A 20,702-nucleotide genomic window follows, 5' to 3' on the forward strand; every position below is an offset into this window, starting at 1 on the left:
TGTGTGTGTGTGTGTGTGTGTGTGTGTGTGTGTGTGTGTGTGTGTGTGCATCTGTCTCTGCAGTCTGCTGCTTGAGTGGACTCGACATATTCAGCTTTAAGAATATTAATTAGTGCATAACACCGTCAATCATGTTTAACCCCAGAAATTGAATGACAATAGATCATTTTAGGAGGAGTAGTTTCAGGAGGACAGACGGTTAAATGGCATTTAAGTCACACACACACACACACACACACACACACACGCACGCACACACACACACGCACACACACACACACACTTACCTGTGTGCTGCCCAGCGTTACAGCCTTTACTGTTTGCTGGACCAGTAATAACCTACCTGTTGACTTCTCCAGAGTCCTGATATTTGATATTTATTTTTATATATATTTAAACCAGCGACGTGTCATTCAAGTTCGTTTTTTTTTAAATTATACGTACAGCTGCATTTTGTTGTCGTGTCCAATAGTGCCTTTCCTCCCACGTTAGTCTTGATGCTTTGAAACTTTAAAAAGGCGCTTTCAAAGCATCAGCAATGAGCTAATGGGTGGAGCTGTAATACAATCTGGAGCCTTCAAATATGTTTTATTGGCCATATAATAGTGATAATATAATAACAAAACATTTCTGTACTATTGGCGGAAAGCAAGCTGGTTGTCATTAACAGTGTTTTTTATTTTTTTCCTCCCCGTGTTTCAGAAAAAGGAGTGGTTATGTCTCAACTGCCAGACACAGCGGCTGTTGTCCGGAGGTGGTCTTGACGATCCTCCACTTCCTGTTCCTCATCCGTCTCCCAAGCACCAGCCAATGGGCTCGCCCCGTCACCAGGCGGCGACCAGTCAGCAAAGCCCTCTCCACAAAGCCACCAATCAGCAGGGGCCCAAGCCAGCCCATCCCCAGACGCAGAAAGCGCAGGTGGGACCTGGCGGTAGTGGACCGTTTGCACCCAATGCTGCCAAACAACCGACCGACTCCAAGACCACGACACCAGCTACGGCACCGGTTTCTACCACGGAGTCCCAGAAACAGCCGAACCCCCTCGAGGAGAAACCCAAAACCGAGCCTGAGAACCAAACTGCCAAAGACAGCAAACCCTCCCAAAAGAGAGGGGAGCAGATCACACCCATCAAGGAAATCAAGAAGTCGAGGCACTACGATGTAAGTCTGACTGTTTTTTTGGTTGTAACATTGCTTCAGTCCAGTGTACTTGTCTGTATGTTAAGCTATGGAAAAGGACACAAGGTTGATACTCGTAAAATAGCTTGTGAATGTGAATCAGATAAGAAAACAATATGCTGATTCCCAATTAATATTCTGTGGAAACCATAGTATAACATACAGGCCTATGTACCAAAAATGGCTAATGTTGTGTGACCTTTTCACTTATTTTTTACTTTTGGAGCATGTTTGCAGATTAAGCTATGTGAGCATGCATGGCTGTTTCAGCGTGGCCCTGCTTCACATTCATACAGTTTTTCCATCACAGCTTATTGAGCTTAATGGAAGCACTTGTTCAGCATCTGGTCCTACAGGACTACACTGCACATCTGTGCCTGTGTTTAAATGTATACTTGCACAGCCCCAAGATATTTTAACTCCCTCTAAAACCAGACCAGGCTTTGCGCAGGCAGCTGGTCTAAGGCAGGATCTAATGTGAAAGCTTCCTTTAGAGTTCAAGAGCCGAAGTCCCGCTCCGCTTCCTAGCTAGCCTCTAGACCACTAACTTCTCACACTCAACAGGTTTTCTCGTAGACGATTTCTCCCAACATTATTTTCTGAAAAGCTGAAAAATATTCATTGGATTTTTGGTAAATATTCTAAATTCAATTCAATTCAATTCAATTTTATTTATAGTGTCAAATCACAACAGAAGTCATCTCAGGACACTTAACACATTGAGCAGGACTAGAATACGCTCAAAATTTCAAGAGTCAACACAATTTCAAAGTCCCAACAACACCCAGGGGCAAGCGTTACAGCATCAGTGGCGAGAAAAAACTGCCTTAATAGGCTTTTAGGCAGAAATCTCGTGCAGCCCAGGCCCTTGGGTTCCAACTGCATTTGGTGTTGGTAGTATGGTAGTAGTAGCTAAACTGAATAAGAATATTCTAGTAGTATTTAATATCATGAATTAAGAGTTGTTATTTCTGTAAGTCAACTCAAAACAACGTGAAGCTGCGTAAAACTCAACCATGCTTCTGTTGTTGTTTATAATGAATTTAGCCAAGACATTAGCGAGCACCAGAGGGTGGCGTACTCATTCTTAATTCTGAGTGGTCAGTTGTTTCGCCAACCGGTAGTAACAGCCATCAATGAGCACACTAGATCTGCAATTCAGCAGTCTTCTGGAACCAGGCTTTGGGGGGAGGGAGTAAGTCTGCAAGTATCTACTGGCTCTTCAAAACTAGACTCAATGGCGGAGTAAACACTTCGTTGACTTCAGTATTCCTGTCCACTTTGAAAAGCCCCCCAGCAGTGTCAGACACACATTTAGTGACACGTGTGATGAATGGACACTGAGACCAATGGACGTCTGAAGTTTGTGTTTTCGGACACCTGAGAAATGGATGTACATTTTTTTTACATCACCATGGATCCTGCCATCGACCAGCTGTCTGTTGCCACATTAGATTTCCACCAACGTTCCCTTCGAGGTTTTGAATGCTGTGCTTAGACTCCAGATGTAAGTAAATCAACGACATCTTGAGGCCATTCATGCTACTGTGAATACAGCTTACATGACGTATTTGTGATGACGTGTAGCATTAAGTTGGCCAAGTGTCATCAATCCAAACTTCCTGGCATCTTTAAAAGAGTTCTTGCTGGACTCCCTTTTCTCCTGGTTAACTTAAGAAAGTAAGTAATAAGTAAGAAAGTACCAGTTATCATTATTCTTTTATAAATATTTTAGATCTTTTCCTGCATGTTTCTGAGCTGCTCTTATAGTTTTAAAAGTAATTTTGTAACTGGTCACTGACTTATTTTCTTCTCAAGTTAAGATGGAAGGAATCTATGTTGTTGCACTTGACCACATTCATTTGTTTATTTCTTTTCGTTTGAGTGACATTCAACTCAGTCTTTCAGATGGAAAGATCAAATTCATAATTACAGTAACGAGTGAGATTCCTCAAGGTTTAAAGTAGCACCGAAAGCCTTCATTTATTTACAATGGGATGGTATTGGGTTTAATAACATAATCACTTTAAGGAATCACATTTCCAGATTGATTGTATTTTTTTCTGTCCATATTCTGCCATGCTCTGTTTAATCTATTCTTTGAAAAAGAAAATATTAGCTCCCATGTGTTTGTTTTTGCCCCGCAGCATCTCTGAATTCCATAATCACTCCGAGTCGAGTCTGGAACTTGTTTTTATTAAAGGCTTTTTTGTCCACTTCTTGTACAAAATATCTCTATGTATAAAACTCAGAATGACCTTTTATGTAAATCACTGGGTATATATTTTACATCACAAAACACAGCGGTACGCCATGACACTATCTAAGACTTGGAGCCTGGTTATTTCAAATTGTAAGTTGAACCCATTACTTTCTCTGTAGTGTTGGACGTCCATGGCTGTTTGGAAAGCATGTCATTGATTCTCTCCTCACAGAACGCTGAGGCTGCAAGTGGCAGCATTCATGGATTACCTTGGGGAGGGGGAGAGAGAAAGACGGAGGGAGTGAAATAATGCCCTTTCTTACTCAGTAGCAGCAGTCGCTCCTGCTGAAATATTTATGAATATTGGCTGCTTTGGGCATTTTCAAAAGCAGAGCAGACCTTCCTTATCTAAGGAGCTGCAAGGAATTTAAAATGCAGAGAGCTTAAAGTAAAGTCTCCTCTGAAGTATTGCAAACATCGGTTTTCTTAAAAAACATTTCCTTATTTTGTTTTTATCTAATTTGTATTCTGTCCTCCATGCCCCTTTCATTCACCAGGTTAATCCCTTTGACATCGTGACATATGGCAGAGCCATTGATTAATTACTTTTCCAGTCATCTCGACTCGTCGTTTATCTTTAAAAAAAAAATGTCCTCATTCCCAAAAGACAGGTTTGACGAACCTCTTTTCATCAATGGCTCAAATATTGTTAACACATGTAAAAACAAAAAGCCACTTGACTTCTTAATGAAATCAGATCGTGCCCTGAATGTTTTTGATCAAGTTTTAATGTTGCACAATCCTTTATCTTCATGATATATTTGAATTGTAACAACAATGTTCATGCTGCATTTTGTACATTGATTACAACCAATTGTTCCGGATTTTCCTCTAGAATTCTACATTCATGGTGAAATTGAATAACAACCTCAAACATATTCTGTTACATTTTCTCACTGAATTCATTCCTGTTACTTTTTCTTTCTTATTTGTGCAGTTTAGCAATTTGTTTAATGAAATCGGAAGCATTCAATTTTGGCCCACATATCAGCTCATTAACAACTCTGTAATTTCGGTCATGGATTTGATGGTTTATAAGAAACAAATCAACTCTTGTTACTGAATACGGTTTTGTGCTGTTTATATAATAATTCACATTAACCCTGTCGTTAACATCTATATCTATTAAATCCCAAATTGTATGTCATTGCGTCATCTCTTCTTGAAATGCTAAGATCACAATGTAGTCCAATGACAAATTTACAACTGCTGTCTTGTCATTTAAAGCTAAGGGCTGCAGTTTTAGCATTTTAAACACCTTAAATCTTCTTGTTATCTGACCATTTTTATTGATGAAACTATTCCTAGCATTGGAACCAACCCTGATATTTCTTCATTGGTAAATATTACAATTAAAAAAATAACACCCATTAAATGTATATCTAAATATCTGAATCTAAACATAACTTGGCCTTACATTGTATGCATACTGATCTGCTTATCCAACATCCAAACATTCCAACACTTAAATGAAAAAAATACTTTTGCTTCCCCAAATCTGATACATTCTTCTTCCTTTCTCCTTCTTTTTTCAGGATACAAAAAACAACAGCACCCATGACTTGTCACGCAGCCCTCAGAGCCTGAGTGACACTGGCTACTCCTCTGATGGCATCTCCAGCTCCCACAGTGAAATCACAGGTCTAATCCAAGAAGAAGAAATGAAACTGAGTGAGAGGGGAATCAGCGGGAGGGGCTGCTCCCCACCAAGCCCTTCTGAAATCACCAAGCTAGAAAGCTCCATGAGGCCTTTGCTGGAGAAGAGCCTTTCTGAAGACAAGGTGGACAGAAGGGGGAGGAGGCACAGAGATAGAGATTTGGATGACAGGGGAAAGCAGCGCCCACGCTCCTTGTCAATCCCACCAGATTCATACGACTCCGATGAGGAACTAGAAGATATACTAGAGGAAGAAGAAGATGGAGGTGACTGGGAGGGTAAAAGGAAGGAAGGGAAGGAGGAGAAGAAAGAGAAGAAAAAGAAGGAAAAAGAGGCTGAGCCCACAGAGATGACAGATGAGGAGTTTATGAGGAGACAAATCATGGAGATGAGTGCTGATGAAGACAATGAGGAGGAGGAAGAGGAGGAAGAGATGGAAGAAGAAGATGAGGAAGATGAAGGATATGGCTACCAGAAACCCAAGAAAAGCCACCATAAACACAGCATCTCTGACTCAGGAAAAGAGAAAAGACGTCTCCAGCACCACTCCAGCAGTTTTGAGGAGGAAACTAAGAGCTCCACCGATGTTTATAAAGGATCAGTGGAGGAGGGTGAGGAAGATACGATGGCATCACAAGGAGGCTTGAGGCGCTTCAAAACCATTGAACTCAACAACACCAATAGTTACAGCCGAGACATGGAGATGGGCAATGAAAATGACTTGAGCCTTGATCGGGAACCAGAGCTAGAGATGGAGAGCCTGACGGGATCTCCAGAGGAGCGTTCTCGGGGTGACTACTCCTCCACTCTGCCCGCCACTTCATCCTCATATGGATCAGGCCAGTCTCCTACTTCCATCTCATCAATGGAGGAGGACAGCGACAGTAGCCCCAGCAGGAGGCAAAGACTGGAAGAGGCCAAGCAGCAAAGGAAAGCACGCCACCGCTCCCATGGTCCTCTCCTTCCCACCATTGAAGACTCTTCAGAAGAGGACGAGCTGAGAGAGGAAGAAGAACTTCTGAGAGAGCAGGAGAAGATGAGGGAGGTGGAACAACAGAGAATAAGGAGCACAGCACGAAAGACCAAGAGGGATAAGGAGGAGTTGAGGGCTCAGAGGCGCAGAGAGAGGTCCAAGACACCACCTAGCAATCTCTCACCCATTGAAGATGCTTCTCCAACAGAAGAGCTGAGACAAGCTGCAGAAATGGAAGAGCTCCATCGTTCTTCTGCTTCTGAATATTCTCCCCAGAGTCTTGACTCAGAGGCTGAGGGATACGAATCCAAACTTTACAAGTCAGGCAGCGAATACAACCTGCCTACCTTTATGTCTCTCTACTCACCGGTAGAGACATCGTCAACTACAACCACCACTACAGCACCATCTTCAACTTCCAAACCGTTAAAAAGTGCAGAGGAGGTTTATGAGGAGATGATGAGGAAGGCAGAGATGCTTCAGAAACAACAGCAGCAACAGCAGCAACATGGAAGACATGGGCAGTACTACGAGGAGGACATTAATGGAGAAGGTTATGATGAGGAGTATGAATATGAACAAGATCAAGCAGGATACGACAATGAGGCAGCAGAAACAGAAACAGATATTTATGAGGAAATTCGTCAAACATCTCAGAACATCACCAAGATGCAGCAAGCCACTGATGAGCAAGTAGAAATTGAGATTGAGAGCACCTACGCAGACAAACAGCTCCTAGACACAGGATCAGCCTTTGCTAAGCTACTGGAGCAAAGCAACGCTCTTCTAACTCCAGGAACCAGCCCCACCCAGATCTCAGCTCCTGTCTCCTTTGCTGAGACTGGAGGACGGATTCCTGATGTCCGAGTTACACAGCACTTTTCTGCAAAGGAAGGACAGAAAGACAAGATCAAAAGCCAGGCAGGAAAGAACGGAATAACTCCAACAGTGGCTGCCACCACTATTGCAGCCTATGGAGTGTATGCCAGAGATGCAGTAACTATTTCTCAGACTAGTACAAGCCACACTATGACAACTACGCAGTCTGGTATATATGGCCGTCAAACAACAAGCCCTGCCACATCTTCAGCTACAGTCTCAAGTGTATGCAGCAAGATCGCAGAGATAACCCAGGCCTACAGTCAAAGAGAAGTGATCACCAGAAGGGTAGGGGAGGTCAGGGATGTCCGAGACAGCTCAACATCCTCCCCCGAGAGAATTATTGAGCCACGTTCTCCTAAGTATACTACTTATTACAGGAGCACCAGTCCTCCTCTTTCTCCATCACCACCACCACCGCAGAGTCCTACCCGTTCACCTTCCAGAAGGAATACAGCCGAGTTCTCCACACAGACTTTCAGCTCAGCATTACGAATGTCAGACTCTGCTGTCTCTGGGCCTACATCTCCAGTGACAGCTCAGGGAACCCAGACATCAGTTTCCCCACGGCTCTATCGTCAGCAGTCTTCCCAGGACGGGCCATACTCCCCACCTCCAAGCCCAGCTAGGCCAATGACAGTCAACACTGCTACTTCTCCCCTGTCTTCGCCTACCCGATTTAGCCGTCAATCAACTTTTGAAAATTACTCCCCATGTGGCAGCCCTCCAGACACGCCACCTTACCAACAGTCTCCTACACGTAGCTTCTACCGAACACAAAGAGTGGAGAAAGTAAATGTGGGAACAAGTATGGTGACCACAGCCAGCACTTACACCAGAGGCTCCATGTCAATGGACAACATCTCCCTCTGTCGAATATCTACAGTCCCAGGCACTTCTAGGGTAGAGCAGGGCCATATGATCCAAGGTGGAAGTGTTGTAGATCTCAGAACAGCAACCAAACCAGCTCCTATTATCATGACTGACCAGGGAATGGATCTTACCTCCTTGGCCACTGAAAGCAGGAAATATCATGGTGGATCAGAGGGTAGCAGACATTCAACGATTGTACAGCCACTGATAATGAACCTGAACGCCCAGGAGGTTATCACACCAACCACTGTGAGTGTCACTGTGGCTGCTTCAATGTTCATGACCCAACAGCCAACAGTTTATGGTGATCCCCATCACAACCAAGTGGATTTCGGTCAGGGCATTGGTTCTGCTGTGTGTCTTTCAGCAATTTCAGCTCCAACTGACCCAGCAATACCAAAAATCGATGCCAAACTTGAAGACCTCAGTGTCCAACAAAGAGAGCTACAAATACAGCAAGAGAAGCTGCAGAAGCAACAACAGCTCCTAGAACACCAGTTGCAGCAGCACCATCAGATGCAACATCATCAGCAACAGGCATCTGCTTTGGCAAGGTACAACATGACTGGCCAGATCACACCTTTACTGAAAAAAGACATGCTGGTCAGTCAGACAAGTGCTGCCTCAGCTGTGGTCAGTGCTGTAACACCAGTCATTAACCCTGAGCTCTATGGCACTGGTCCCATTGAGCTGAAAGGGAAGCCTAGTCCTCCTGGTTTGATATCAGGAGGTAACTTACCACATAGCATGGTAGTGCAGATGGATGGAGGGCCAGAGCAGTCAAGGGCAATGACTCAGCTAGTTAAGGTTGAAGAAGGACAGGATGCTATGGATCTAACGGGAGGCCAAATTAAACCTGAAAACCAACCAGCCTGTTGTGATGTTGTTTACCGGCTTCCATTTGGTGGAAGCTGTGTCGTTGGTGAGAAAGAGGGCATAAGGCCTCCATCTGCCCCACCTCTCACCTATGAGTCTGACCAAGAAAGACAATCAGGAGGGTACCAGGAATATCCAATGGATGAACGTAAGGCCTACACATTACCTTTCCCTGGTAGGCTCCAACCTTCGATGTCTGATACAAACCTAGCTGACGCTGGGCTACAGTCTTACCATTCTAAACTTGAACCACACCTCCAAGCACCAGGAGAACTCGCCATGGATCTAACTGCTATGAAACAGGGTTATGGAGGATTTATTGGGATGCAGTATGGCTCCTATACAGATTTACGGCATGGAGGAGACATCACAGCCCAAACACTGCCTATTAGGAGATATAATTCTTTGTCTAACATCAGTTCAGACTATGGCTACACTGCCCGAGACATTGCTAACTTCCAGGAAGCTAATTTGGCCCAGTACAGTGCTACAACTGCCAGAGAGATCAGTCGCATGTGTGCAGCACTCAATTCCATGGATCGGTATGGAAGCAACCCAGAACTGATTCAGTTTGCTAATTTGGGGAGAGGAACCGGACCAGGGGCCTCCAGATTTGCAGCAGGTCTGGGCATGAGACAAAACCTCCTCTTTGGATTAGATGGAAAGCCAATCTCCCACAGTCAAGCGCTAACCAACCTTATCAATGCCAGACAGACCCAGCTCAGAGCCATGTACCCTGCTGCTATTAGGTCCTCTGATGGGATGATCTACTCCACCATTCAGACCCCCATTGCTTCTACAGTTCCCATTACAACACAACCTGCCTCTGTTCTACGCCCACTACTGAGGGGCGTCTACAGGCCTTATCCCTCTGCCAACATGACACCTGTGCCCCTATCAAGTCTTAGCAGGCTACCAATGAGCCCCAGAATACCCTTAACTGGACAAGCTCCACTCCGCTACCCAGCACCAGGTCTTCTCCAAACAACTTCAGCCACTGCCACTACTGCAGGTGTTGCAACAACTTCAGCACTAGGAAGTGTCCCAGTGTCGAGTGTGTGTACGAGTTCTACAATCCAGGATGAACCAGTTTACCTGGGTAAAGGTGCATCCTCATCAGCAGAGCTCACATCAGTACATGGAACAGTTGTTATACCAATGGAGCCACAGCATCAGCCTATAAACCTGTCCCAGGCCCATCTAAATAGTCAACAACAACAGCAACAACAGCAACAAGTGGCAACTGCTCAACAGCCACAACAGCCTCCACCAGCAGCCCATACCTATACACCCTCAGCTCCTTCACACACTCAAGGTTACGGCCAACCACCGGCCGGCCCCTCTGCCCCCACTGGTGGCTTACCCATTCCAGGGGGTCTTCCGCCCTTCCCTCCACCAGGTGCCATACACAAGGAGGGTGAAACCGAGGCAGAGAGACTGCATCGGCAGCAGGAGCAGCTTCTGCAGATGGAGAGGGAGCGTGTGGAGCTAGAAAAACTCCGGCAACTGCGCCTGCAGGAGGAGCTGGAAAGAGAAAGGATTGAGCTGAAGCTGCACAGGGAGAAGGAGCAGATGCTGGTGCAGAGAGAGTTACATGAGCTGCAGAACATCAAGGAACAGGTAGAGGGAGAAACAGGAGGCGGAATGGAGAGTTTTATAGTTGGTGTTTTGTGGTTGTTGGTTTTGTTATGGATATTTGTTTGTGTTTGTTGTTTTTGTGGTTCTGTTATTTGTGGTATTTCTAATTGCATTATTATCCTTTAATTGTTTTGTTCTTTCAATGTCACATATTTGATGTGCAGTAAGTTGGCTTACAATACACAGTACATCATCCTCTGAAATCATTTAAAAATAACATTCTATAAACAATATATGCATGTATTCAATGCACAAGTTTATTTAACAAACTGTGACAATTTTATTGAAACTTTTTGATGTCAATGAGACCATTAAATATCTCCTCAGAAGATGTGTTAAAATTCTGTTAAAATTGCTGTTTAATGCAATGATTGATGGCTTTTTTTTGTTGTTCAAAGAAATGTTTGCATCCAGTCAGCCAACAAAAATATAGTTGTATATCTGCATGTTTACTTTACTGAACGGTTCCTCTGTATGAAGTGTGCATGAACATGCCTGTATTATCTATGTGTGATAGAAACTAATGTTGCTGATGTTCCATTTTTTTTGGTATGATTTATGGAGGAAAAATGGAAAGTGGTTAAATGTTCCATTTGTTGGTCTGATTTATACTCAAAAGAAAAACGGATCCCGTTATGATGTATTTGTCTGATAATCAATATCATGTAAACATTTGAACATACCACTTTTCTCAGCTCCTTATAGCCTTGTGCATATGTGTTAAGTTAACAAAAGGGCTAACGTGACAATTTTCTTCTTTTTCGATAGAACAAGCAGTTGAAAATCTTTCAAGTTAACTCAGTTAAACAGGTGTGGAAGCCTTCCTTGATGAGAATGAACTAGAGATGGAATGTTTAATATGCATCTCATAACCAACAGTGGAAGCTAAATGCCTAACTCCCTATTTGCACAAGCTTGTCATTTATGCAACAAAGAAAATTACACATTTTCTTCCGAACATTATATGGCTGGCCACAGCAATGATCAGTACATGCTGCAATTCATTTATGTTGCGCTTCCATTCTTGTTTTTTGCAATATATAGAAGTTTGACTAACTTGGAACCATTTTTACCACTAATCCATCAGCACAAGAATAACTTTATCAATAACTTTGATAAAACTAGATGTGCCAGAACTTGTCCTCTTCTGTCTTTACTGTTTCTCCTCTCTCTAATTTCTTTCATCTTGTCTTTTTTTCCATCATTTATTTTTCTTGTCGGATCATTTCTTCTCCTCTCAACCCGTCCACTCTCACCTCTTTCTTGTGCTACGCTTCTCCATGTTTGTCTTGTCCTCTCTCTCTCTCGCTCTCTCTCTCTCTCTCTGTTTGCCGATGTGTGCTTCTTTCAATTCCCCTCTTCACCAACATTGTTTTAGGTCCTACAGCAACAGCAACATGAACGTGAGAAGCAACTTGTTCTCCAGAGGGAGCAGTTGGCCCAGCAGAAGTCCCAGCTAGACCAGATCCAGTCTCTTCAGCATCAGCTCCAGCAGCAGCTTGTAGAGCAGAAGAGACAGAAAACAGCTGCAGCTCAGGGCATACAGGTAAAGGGAGGGAGGACCACTGGCAGGTGGCTTATGAGTGATGTTATACTTGGAATTGAGGAGTGACGTTGAAGGCTTCAGCAAATTCTTTGGTGGACCCCTATCATTGTAATATGAGGTGCAACGTGCAAAACCTTTTCAGTCTCAATTCAATCAATGATGAGTGACAACTTACAACCTTCAAATAATCCACTTGTTTTTAGCTGGATGCAAACGGACAGCCGCTGCCCCCTTATGACTCTCAGATGGGCTCCCGTTCTCTCCCCAACTCCTCGTCGGAGATGTGTCTGAGGAGCCAGCAGGAGCACGTGGAGACCAGGAGCAACATGAGGAAACACAGCTCCATGACCAGACTGAGCAGGGACAGCTTGGACGGAGACAGCGTGGTGTTTTATGGCTCCCCCCGCAGGATCGTGGACAGCTCTGTGCAGACGGACGATGAAGATGGAGAGGAGAGGTAGAGATGTGTGTGTGTGTCTCTGTGTGTGCATATTAAGCAAAGATTACCTCGATAGTCTTCCTATTTACTTGAAATCTTTCTGTAGTTAAAAGAACAAGACACAAGCTGAGACATAGATGCAGGCATTATGAATAATTTATAAACAATCAATCACAATAAAGATGTCACTTTAACTGTGTTTAAAAGCATTTTACAATATAGCATGCAAATTAAATATTAATGTTTTTTTTTTTTTACATATGGGGTAGTAGGTAGTTATTGTGTCTTCTTCACCAGGTACATGATGCGTCATCGCACCAGAAGGCGTGGTCGCAGTGTTGACTGCTCTGTCCAGACAGATGACGACGAGGACAAGGCTGAGACGGAGCAGCCGGTCCGCCGAAGACGTTCCCGTTTCTCCCGACACAATGATTCCAGTGCCACTGGCAGCAGCACTGCCGCCACATCCACCACAGCCACGGACACCAAGACCGACGCTTCCAAGTCGGTGTCCTCCAGTATCGCCATCCAGACCATCAGGGAAATGTCATGCCAGACGGAAGCGGAGCACCTGGGAAGAGTCTCTCCAGCAATCCATGTGACGGTACCAGACCCGAATAAAGTGGAGATCGTGCACTACATCTCTGGACCTGAGCGCACCCAAAAAGGACAGTCTCTAGCATGCCAGACTGATCCAGAAGCCCAGTCGCAGGGTGTTGTAGCTCCCCAGCTCAGTGTACCAACCACAGTCAGTCCATATTCTTCCTCTACCAGTACCGGAACGCAACAGTCCAGTTCTGTCGACCTCCTGACCCAGCAGCGCCAACAGCAGCACATTGCAGCGAACGCGGCCAAGTTTGAGCGCCGGCGCCCTGACCCGCTCGACATCAACTACCAGCCTCACAACCACCTGCACAACGAGTCCATCTCCAGCATCATCCGGCAGCAGCAGACAGTCCCCAAATCTCCACAAGTCCTCTACTCTCCTGTCTCCCCGGTGTCCCCTCACCGCCTGCTGGAGACGTCGCTGTCCACTGAGAGGCTGAACAAGGCCCATGTCACGCCGCAGCAAAAGTCCTACACAGCCGAGTCCCCGCAGAGACACCCCTCTGTGCCTAGACCCATCAAGAGCACCCAGAGGTCCATGTCAGACCCCAAGCCCCTCAGCCCCACCACAGACGAGCACACCAAGGCCAGGCTGTCCCTGTACCAACAACAAGTAATCCAGAGCCAGGTACAGTCAGTTAAACCATGCTGACAGAAGTATTAGCACACAATGAATGAATGGAGCTTTTAAAATTGATTCAGAGCAAAGTTCTTCATGCTTCTACAATTTTATTCAATTTGACCTCATGTCAAAAAGCGCCTCTTGTGACTTGCACTCAATTAACATGTAGTACAAAGCGTTTTTTCGTTTAGAGAAAACAACAACACTTCTGTTATTGACGACACAGGCAGGTATTTCAGCTGTGAGCGATCCTCTGTGTAAAAACAAAGTAATGAATAGATGTTATAGATGTAGCCATCAGGTGAAGTTCAAAAAGCATTTATTATTCAGTTACAGAGCCATATGTTCTGTTGTGATGAACTGCAGCTAAAACAATTTATGTGGCACTTCAGTGGTTATAAAGCTTCACATTACTTAACATTATGTTAAAAAGAGTGTTCAGATTAAACAAATGCAATCAAAACCATCATCATCATCTCAATGATACAAATCAGACTGATGCTGAACACATTTCGATAGTGTGGCTTCTAGTTTTGATGGAGATTGATGCATCTCTCTAACTCCCCAACAAACAGATTAGATGTTTTTTCTCTTTCTTCATGTTAGTGCCATTAATGCCCCCTCATGCCACAGTCCAAGAGAGGGATGTCCAGGGCTTCGATATGATCAACATCAAAAATCAACATTTGATAAACCAATGTATTCAACAGAATAAAAACCTGTTCATAAGATAACATTTTAAAACCTTTGGCAGGCCTCAGCACAAGTTCACACAGTCATTAATCTTTCGCTAGTCAATAATTTGACTCACTTTTATGTTGTTCAGTGGAGTCCAAACCTCCCACAGGCCTCAATACTGAGTGGCCTCTATGTAACTTTGATTGAAATGATGCGACTTCATCCCTGTGTTTATTTTGTGAGTGCTATGAATGTTTTATTTGAATGCTATGATGATTAATTCCCTTTGTTGTGGATTTGTCAGATGTTGCTATTGTTTTATTTCCTATGTTCTTTAGGGCATACAGACTTCCCCATTTTGACACCCACTCTTAGAAACAATGAAAGTGAAATCAGATTTTATTATAGAAACCTCTAGTGAAGGAACATGTTCAAAAGTTTGCTGACAAACAAACCAAATTTGATACTAAACTAGGTAGCTAGTAAATGTTTCTTCCTCTTACAGTTACTAGGTCTGACAATCTCTCTAGTATTCACTTATATATTGAATTGTGATTTGGGCCTCTTCTAAATACCTTCCTTGGAATATGGTGAGGAAACCATCATAGTTCTGCCCTTAATAACTAGTTCAATGTCATCATACTGACAAAACAGGAGCAACACATCTTCAAAAATAAACCTATGCTTTACCCTTATTACATGGTACATGACTGGTAGCAAACTGCTCTCACAATTAACTCATTTGGAATGAAAGGCTTCATTTCTGAATACCAGTTAATAAAGATCACATTGATGGCTAGATAATGAATGCATAAACATCTCAAATAGATAAACAAATTAATCATCATCATTATTATTATTATAACATTACATCATATTATTTTAACAATAATAACAATAATGATCATACATGTTACAAAGTAACTCACAAAAGGTAACAAATTAAAATCAACAAATTACGGAATCAAATACAAAAACTAGTCGATGGGGAACTTTTAGGTAACAAAGGGTCAACATGAATCTGAATCTAAATGTAATAGTTTATGTCCAAAGATACTTGTACTTGTAATATACAGATAAAAGGAAAATCAAATGCCCAAAAAATAATTGGTTTTGAGTGGAACACATGATTTGATTCATACTTGAAGTTTAAAGGCTCTCAGAAGCAATCCATATGTCATTAAGAAAGATGTAGTATTACAGATTATGGGGTAGATAGTTGTCTTTGACTTGTTAATGTTGAATTAATTCTTAAAGCAACAACCCAGCAAAAAGTTTCCAAATGATTAAAGTAGTTGGCATTAGATATTGCGCAACAATTGGCACTAATTCTAATGTTTTTGTATGCCCTCTAATACAAACTCCACTCTTGTTTCCTGTTGTCCTTGTCTCTGTGTCTATATGTGTCCTTTGTCCCCCTTGTAAACCCCTGTCGTTGCGTCCTCTCCTTGCTTCTTATGTTCCTTGACCTTTTTCTCTGTTTGAGTTTTCCTCCCTTCTCTTCCTCCTGGTCTATTCATCTGTTGTGCACTGTCCTCCCCACTCCTTCGTTTTTCCCCTCCCACTGTGATCCCTCTCCATGGATCTCCTTCAACAATCTCTTTTCCTCTCTTTCTCATTTTCTCCTTTTATTTTTCTCTTTCATCCTGCCTGTTCCCTATGTCCCTCTTTAACCCTCCATTCTGCTTTCCTCTTTCCCCTCTCTTCCGTGTATGTGTGACTCTTTATGCTCCACCACTTTTTCACTCCTTCACTCATCTTCTTTGTCCATCTGTCCCTTTCCATCTCACATCCACATTTGGTTTCTACAAATGTCCCATCTCCCATCCCTCTCCATTTAACTCACGGATCATCCTGTCCCATTGATTGCTCTCCATACTCCCCTTCTGTTTTACCTCTCCTATCCCTCTCTGTCCATGCTTTCTTGTCTCCCCATATTCTATTGCTCTCCCATGCCCCCCTCCCTCCCTCTCTCTCTCTCTCTCTTCAGCTGGCAGCCCTACAGCAGAGCTCACTGCTCCGTAAGGTCAAGCGGACCCTGCCCAGCCCTCCTCCAGAAGAGACTACCGCATCAGCTCACCTGCCCATGATGGCACCTGGCCTCCAACAGGTCTACCTGCCCTCCGTGCCCAGCCTCAAGCCCGCCTCCAGGTCTGGCCTGGCTGCAAAAGCCAGCCTCCTCAAAGACCTCACCCACGAGCTGAAGGCCGTGGAGCAAGAGTCGACCAAGCTGAGAAAGCAGCAAGCTGAACTGGAGGAGGAGGAAAAAGAAATTGATGCTAAACTGAGATACCTAGAGCTGGGGATCCACCAAAGAAAAGAGACACTTGTCAAGGAGAGGGAGAGGAGGGATATAGCCTACCTGAGGTGTATGGGGGACACAAGGGACTATATGTCTGACAGTGAATTGAATAACCTACGTTTAGCCGCTGCAGCTGCATCACATGAGACCAACGGACTGCTGTCAACGAGGCCGAGCACTGCCCCTCTGAGTCAGTTCAGCAGCGACCTAAACACAGCAGCCCAGTACCCACCCACCTCATCTTTCATGTCCTGTCAGTACCCCCAGAGTCAACCGGCAGCACCAGTTCAGCAATCGAGTATGCCGTACCAGTCTTCGACATTCAACCAGCCTCCCTATCCAACAGTGTCTCAGTCCCAGGCACTGCCACAGCCCACACCCCTCCAAAGCCATGTTCCCCCTCCTGGCCCTTCTTACCAGTCTCAAACCTACCCCTCCCACACCTATCCCCCGAGTCAGCCCCCATACCCCCAGACAGACATGGGGTTACCAGCTGCACCGCAGCCTCAGCCCCAAACGGTCCATACAGGTTTTGGGCCTGCACCTCCTGGGCAGCCCCCCTACCCCACCCACAGCTCACCCTATCCCAGCGCTGTGTCATCCTACCCCAGCCAAACCACACCATACCCTGGGCAGCCCCAAGCAGATATCCTGACAGTCCACCCGGGAAGACCAAGGCAGACTTCGCTGGCTGATCTGGAGCACAAGATGCCCACCAACTACGAGACGATCAGCAACCCCACTGTTGTGGTCACCACCACGGTCCAGGACGCTACCTATTCGAGTGCAGCCCCCTCATATGGTCAGTACACAGGATCGACAACCATGGCCAGCTCCTATGGGCCATATGGGTCAGCACCAGTGTCCAACAGCTACGGTGGGTACTCTAACATACCACCCAGTACTTATGGCCAGTATACTTCAGCCTCAGCTAATTCATATGGCCAGTACACCACAACCACTGCTAATACTTATGGCTACACCACCACCACAGCCAGCTCGTATGGACAGTATACTTCGACAGTTTCCAATGCCTACGGGCACTCTGTGGACAGTCCCTCCACGTACAGCACTGCAGATGGGATGTACGGGGCTCCAGGCTTAGAGCAGAACATCCCAAGGAACTACATGATGATTGACGATGTAAGTGAGCTTACGGCAAAAGACGGGCTGGGCACGTCGACAGGGGACATGATGCATCATGGCAGCAGTGGGCGTTACCCAGGCGACATCCACGGCCACAGCACCACCATTGGCAGCACGTCGCGTGGAGGAACTGGCAGCTCCTCGTATGGCAGGGCACCTGAAGAGGAAGCAGCGATGCAGGAAGAGCTGTACGACCACCACGGCAGGGGTAAGAGCAGCTACAGGCACGGACCTCTAGGGGGCAGCAGCAGCAGCGTGAGCGCTAGCATGGGTGGGGGATCATCCTATTACTATGACTACGACTCCAAACATGGCAGCGTCCGCTCCGGGGCACAGAAACCGTCGTCGTCCTCCCGAAGCCTTCTGGCTCCTGCTGTCATGTCCACCAAGCGCAGCAAGCACAGGAAACTGGGGAGTATGGAGCAAAAAATCTCCAAGTTCTCCCCCATTGAGGAGGCTCGGGATGTGGAGGCAGACCTGGCCTCCTATTCCTCTGCGACAGATGGGGCTTACCTCCCCTCTCACATCCGAGGGCGCCAGCTGATCGAGGATTATGGCTTCAAGAGGAATACGTACGAGGCCGGCAGTGGCACCACTCATGGTAGTCGATACTATGGTTCAATGGTGGAGGAGGACGATCGGATTTACTACACCTCCACCGGCCGCTCCCGTTCCACCGGCTATGGCATGGACAAGATCTCAGCCAAAGACTACTCTGGGTATCGCAGCCGATCCTATGAGAGGGATGACCGCTCCTATCGATCTGGCTACAGCCGGGGGCGTCATCCAACCCGGCAGTACTCTGAAGAGGAGAGCCCACTCAGTCCCCTGCGGAGGTTCATGGGTTCTGGGCGTTCATCAAGCTTAGGTCCCGACCCGTATGACAGTCGCAGCAGTAAATACGAGTACTATTATGGCCAGTATGGTTCCAGCCACTCGCTGCCAGATGTACAAGACCACATACGGGACCTTCCGCGGACACATGTCTACAAATCGGATGATACATACATTATAGACGATTATCATTGTGCTGTGTCAGACAGCGAAGGTAATTGTGGGAGCTGAATACCCACACCGTCTCACTACCTACTACTGCCCCCACCGTCCACCTAAACGTCCCCCACCCACTCAGAGGCTAGGCTTAGCAAAGAGAAAGAAAAAGAGAGACAGAGATAGCCGTTGCATGCTGATGTTTTCTTCTTCCTGAGAGTCACTTGGAGCTCTCTTATCAGTGGACTGCTGTCTGTCTGTCTGCCTGCCTGTCCGTCCTTCCGCCTGTCCGTCCAGTCGTCTGTCTGTCCAATGCTCGCATGGTTCTTCAGCGTGGTCCTTTTCTTCGTTCGCCACACTCTGATTCACTTGAAAGGTCTTCTTTGCACGGCACAGATGTATCGTTTTCCTTTACAGGGTTTTATTTTTTAATTCTGTCAGTGGCATTGTTTAATGGATATGTGTTTTGATTTCATGAATTCTTTGTCTGCACTGCCAAACTTCTCTCCTTCTCAATCGTAACTATATTTAAACCTTGTCTTTAAGAGAGTCATTATTGTCTCACTGCACCAATTAAATCATAGCCCTGCTCATAGCAACAAGCATTGGCAAGGCAGTTGTTTAATGTAAGTTTGTGCAGAATACAAATACTTTCCACGTCATGCTTTAAATTTGAAGCTGAACCATCTGAGCACAAAAACAGCTGCCTAAAGGGACAGTTTTGCAGTGTTTGTTTTATCCTGTTTATATTGTCTTGTAATGTGTGAAGGCAATGTGAGTTGTATACTGCATGGATGTAAAACTTTTATTTTTTGTTCTGCCTTTCTTTCTGTGTCTTCTCCCTCCTATTCTTTTCCTTTGCATGCGTTTGGTCTTCTTCTTCCTGCCTCCTTCCTTCTCTCAGCCTGCATGCCGCTGTCTCCAAACGACATGGAGATTGACTGTGATCTGCTCTCGGTTTCCAAAGCCTACCACCTGGGCCAAGAAGAAACGGACTGGTTTGAGAAGCCACGCTCCAGTTCTCGACACTACGGCAGCAGCCACTCAACTGGGAGGAGCTCAACTGGGAGGAGTGTCAAGCACACCTACCATGATTACGATGAGCCCCCTGAGGAGGACCTGTGGCCTCAGGATGACTACGGACACGGAGGGCGCCACTCTTCATCCCGTGACCACCGGCACCATGGCAGCTCTAGCCGACACTCATCCGCGTCACGTCATTCAGATGAGCCCAGGGCCTCAAGGTCATCAAAGGGGCACCCCAAGGACCCATCAATACGCCAAGAACCTGCAGGACGCTCCTCATCTACAGGAAGGCGCGGTGAGTCAAGGTCCGGAGGGTACCACGCTTCGGACTACTCTCGAGATCCTTCTGGGCACCACCACGGACAGCGCTCCTCCAGACAGGGAGACCCTCACCGTTCCTCACGCAGCAAGTCCCAACAGGCAGTGGACATGCAGAGCCAACCACCAGGTACAGGGATGCAAACTTGTCACCTTTCGGCGAAATTCGCCGTTTTTGTTCCGAAAAAGGTCATTTGTGTGATTCATGGAGATCTGCAATAAAAATATTTCGGGGGGGGGGGGGGGGGGCGTCCAAGTAATCGGCGAACGCAAGCTGTCATAAATATTTATTCCAAGCTTGTTCGTTTGGCCAACCCGTGTAATCATGTCATCTTCGGGTCTGTAGCTGCCTTGATGCCGTACTAGACAGGAGTGACGTTGGTACGCTTCAAAAACGTCATGGTACAGACACACCAACTCCGGCAGCGACGCAACGGACCGTCGAACGCACCGGCGAGTGGGCAGTTCTGTGTTCAAGTTGGATCAATTGGATAGACGTCCTGCGAAGTGGGCGGGACTTGAGTTTCGCTCTGCCGTTTCCAACATGGCGGCCGGGCCACAAACGATCTCATTTTACAGTTAAACTACACGCTATAGCATGTTTCTGAAAACATTTGAGGCGGGAAATGTGTAGTGCAGTAACAGAATCTGGATTCATATTTGATCAACACTGCCTAGTTTGATAGTTTGA

At 45.6% G+C, this 20,702-nt stretch overlaps 1 protein-coding gene across 1 annotated transcript in view; it reads left to right on the plus strand.

The window, feature by feature from the left end:
* bsna (bassoon presynaptic cytomatrix protein a) overlaps positions 1–20,702 on the plus strand; it is a gene marked incomplete at its 5' end in the record, with an annotated part of 128,509 nt that overhangs the window by 88,051 nt on the left and 19,756 nt on the right. Inside the window, 8 exons of the mRNA XM_084014642.1 lie at positions 703–1,161; positions 4,978–10,320; positions 11,107–11,148; positions 11,717–11,884; positions 12,088–12,341; positions 12,621–13,557; positions 16,220–18,725; positions 19,635–20,141. Of these exons, the coding sequence (XP_083870768.1) occupies positions 703–1,161; positions 4,978–10,320; positions 11,107–11,148; positions 11,717–11,884; positions 12,088–12,341; positions 12,621–13,557; positions 16,220–18,725; positions 19,635–20,141 (10,216 nt within the window). The remainder of the gene's footprint in view (positions 1–702; positions 1,162–4,977; positions 10,321–11,106; positions 11,149–11,716; positions 11,885–12,087; positions 12,342–12,620; positions 13,558–16,219; positions 18,726–19,634; positions 20,142–20,702) is intronic.

Source organism: Eutrigla gurnardus (assembly GCF_963514095.1).
Source record: "Eutrigla gurnardus genome assembly, chromosome: 8".
Taxonomy (NCBI): Eukaryota; Metazoa; Chordata; class Actinopteri; order Perciformes; family Triglidae; genus Eutrigla; species Eutrigla gurnardus.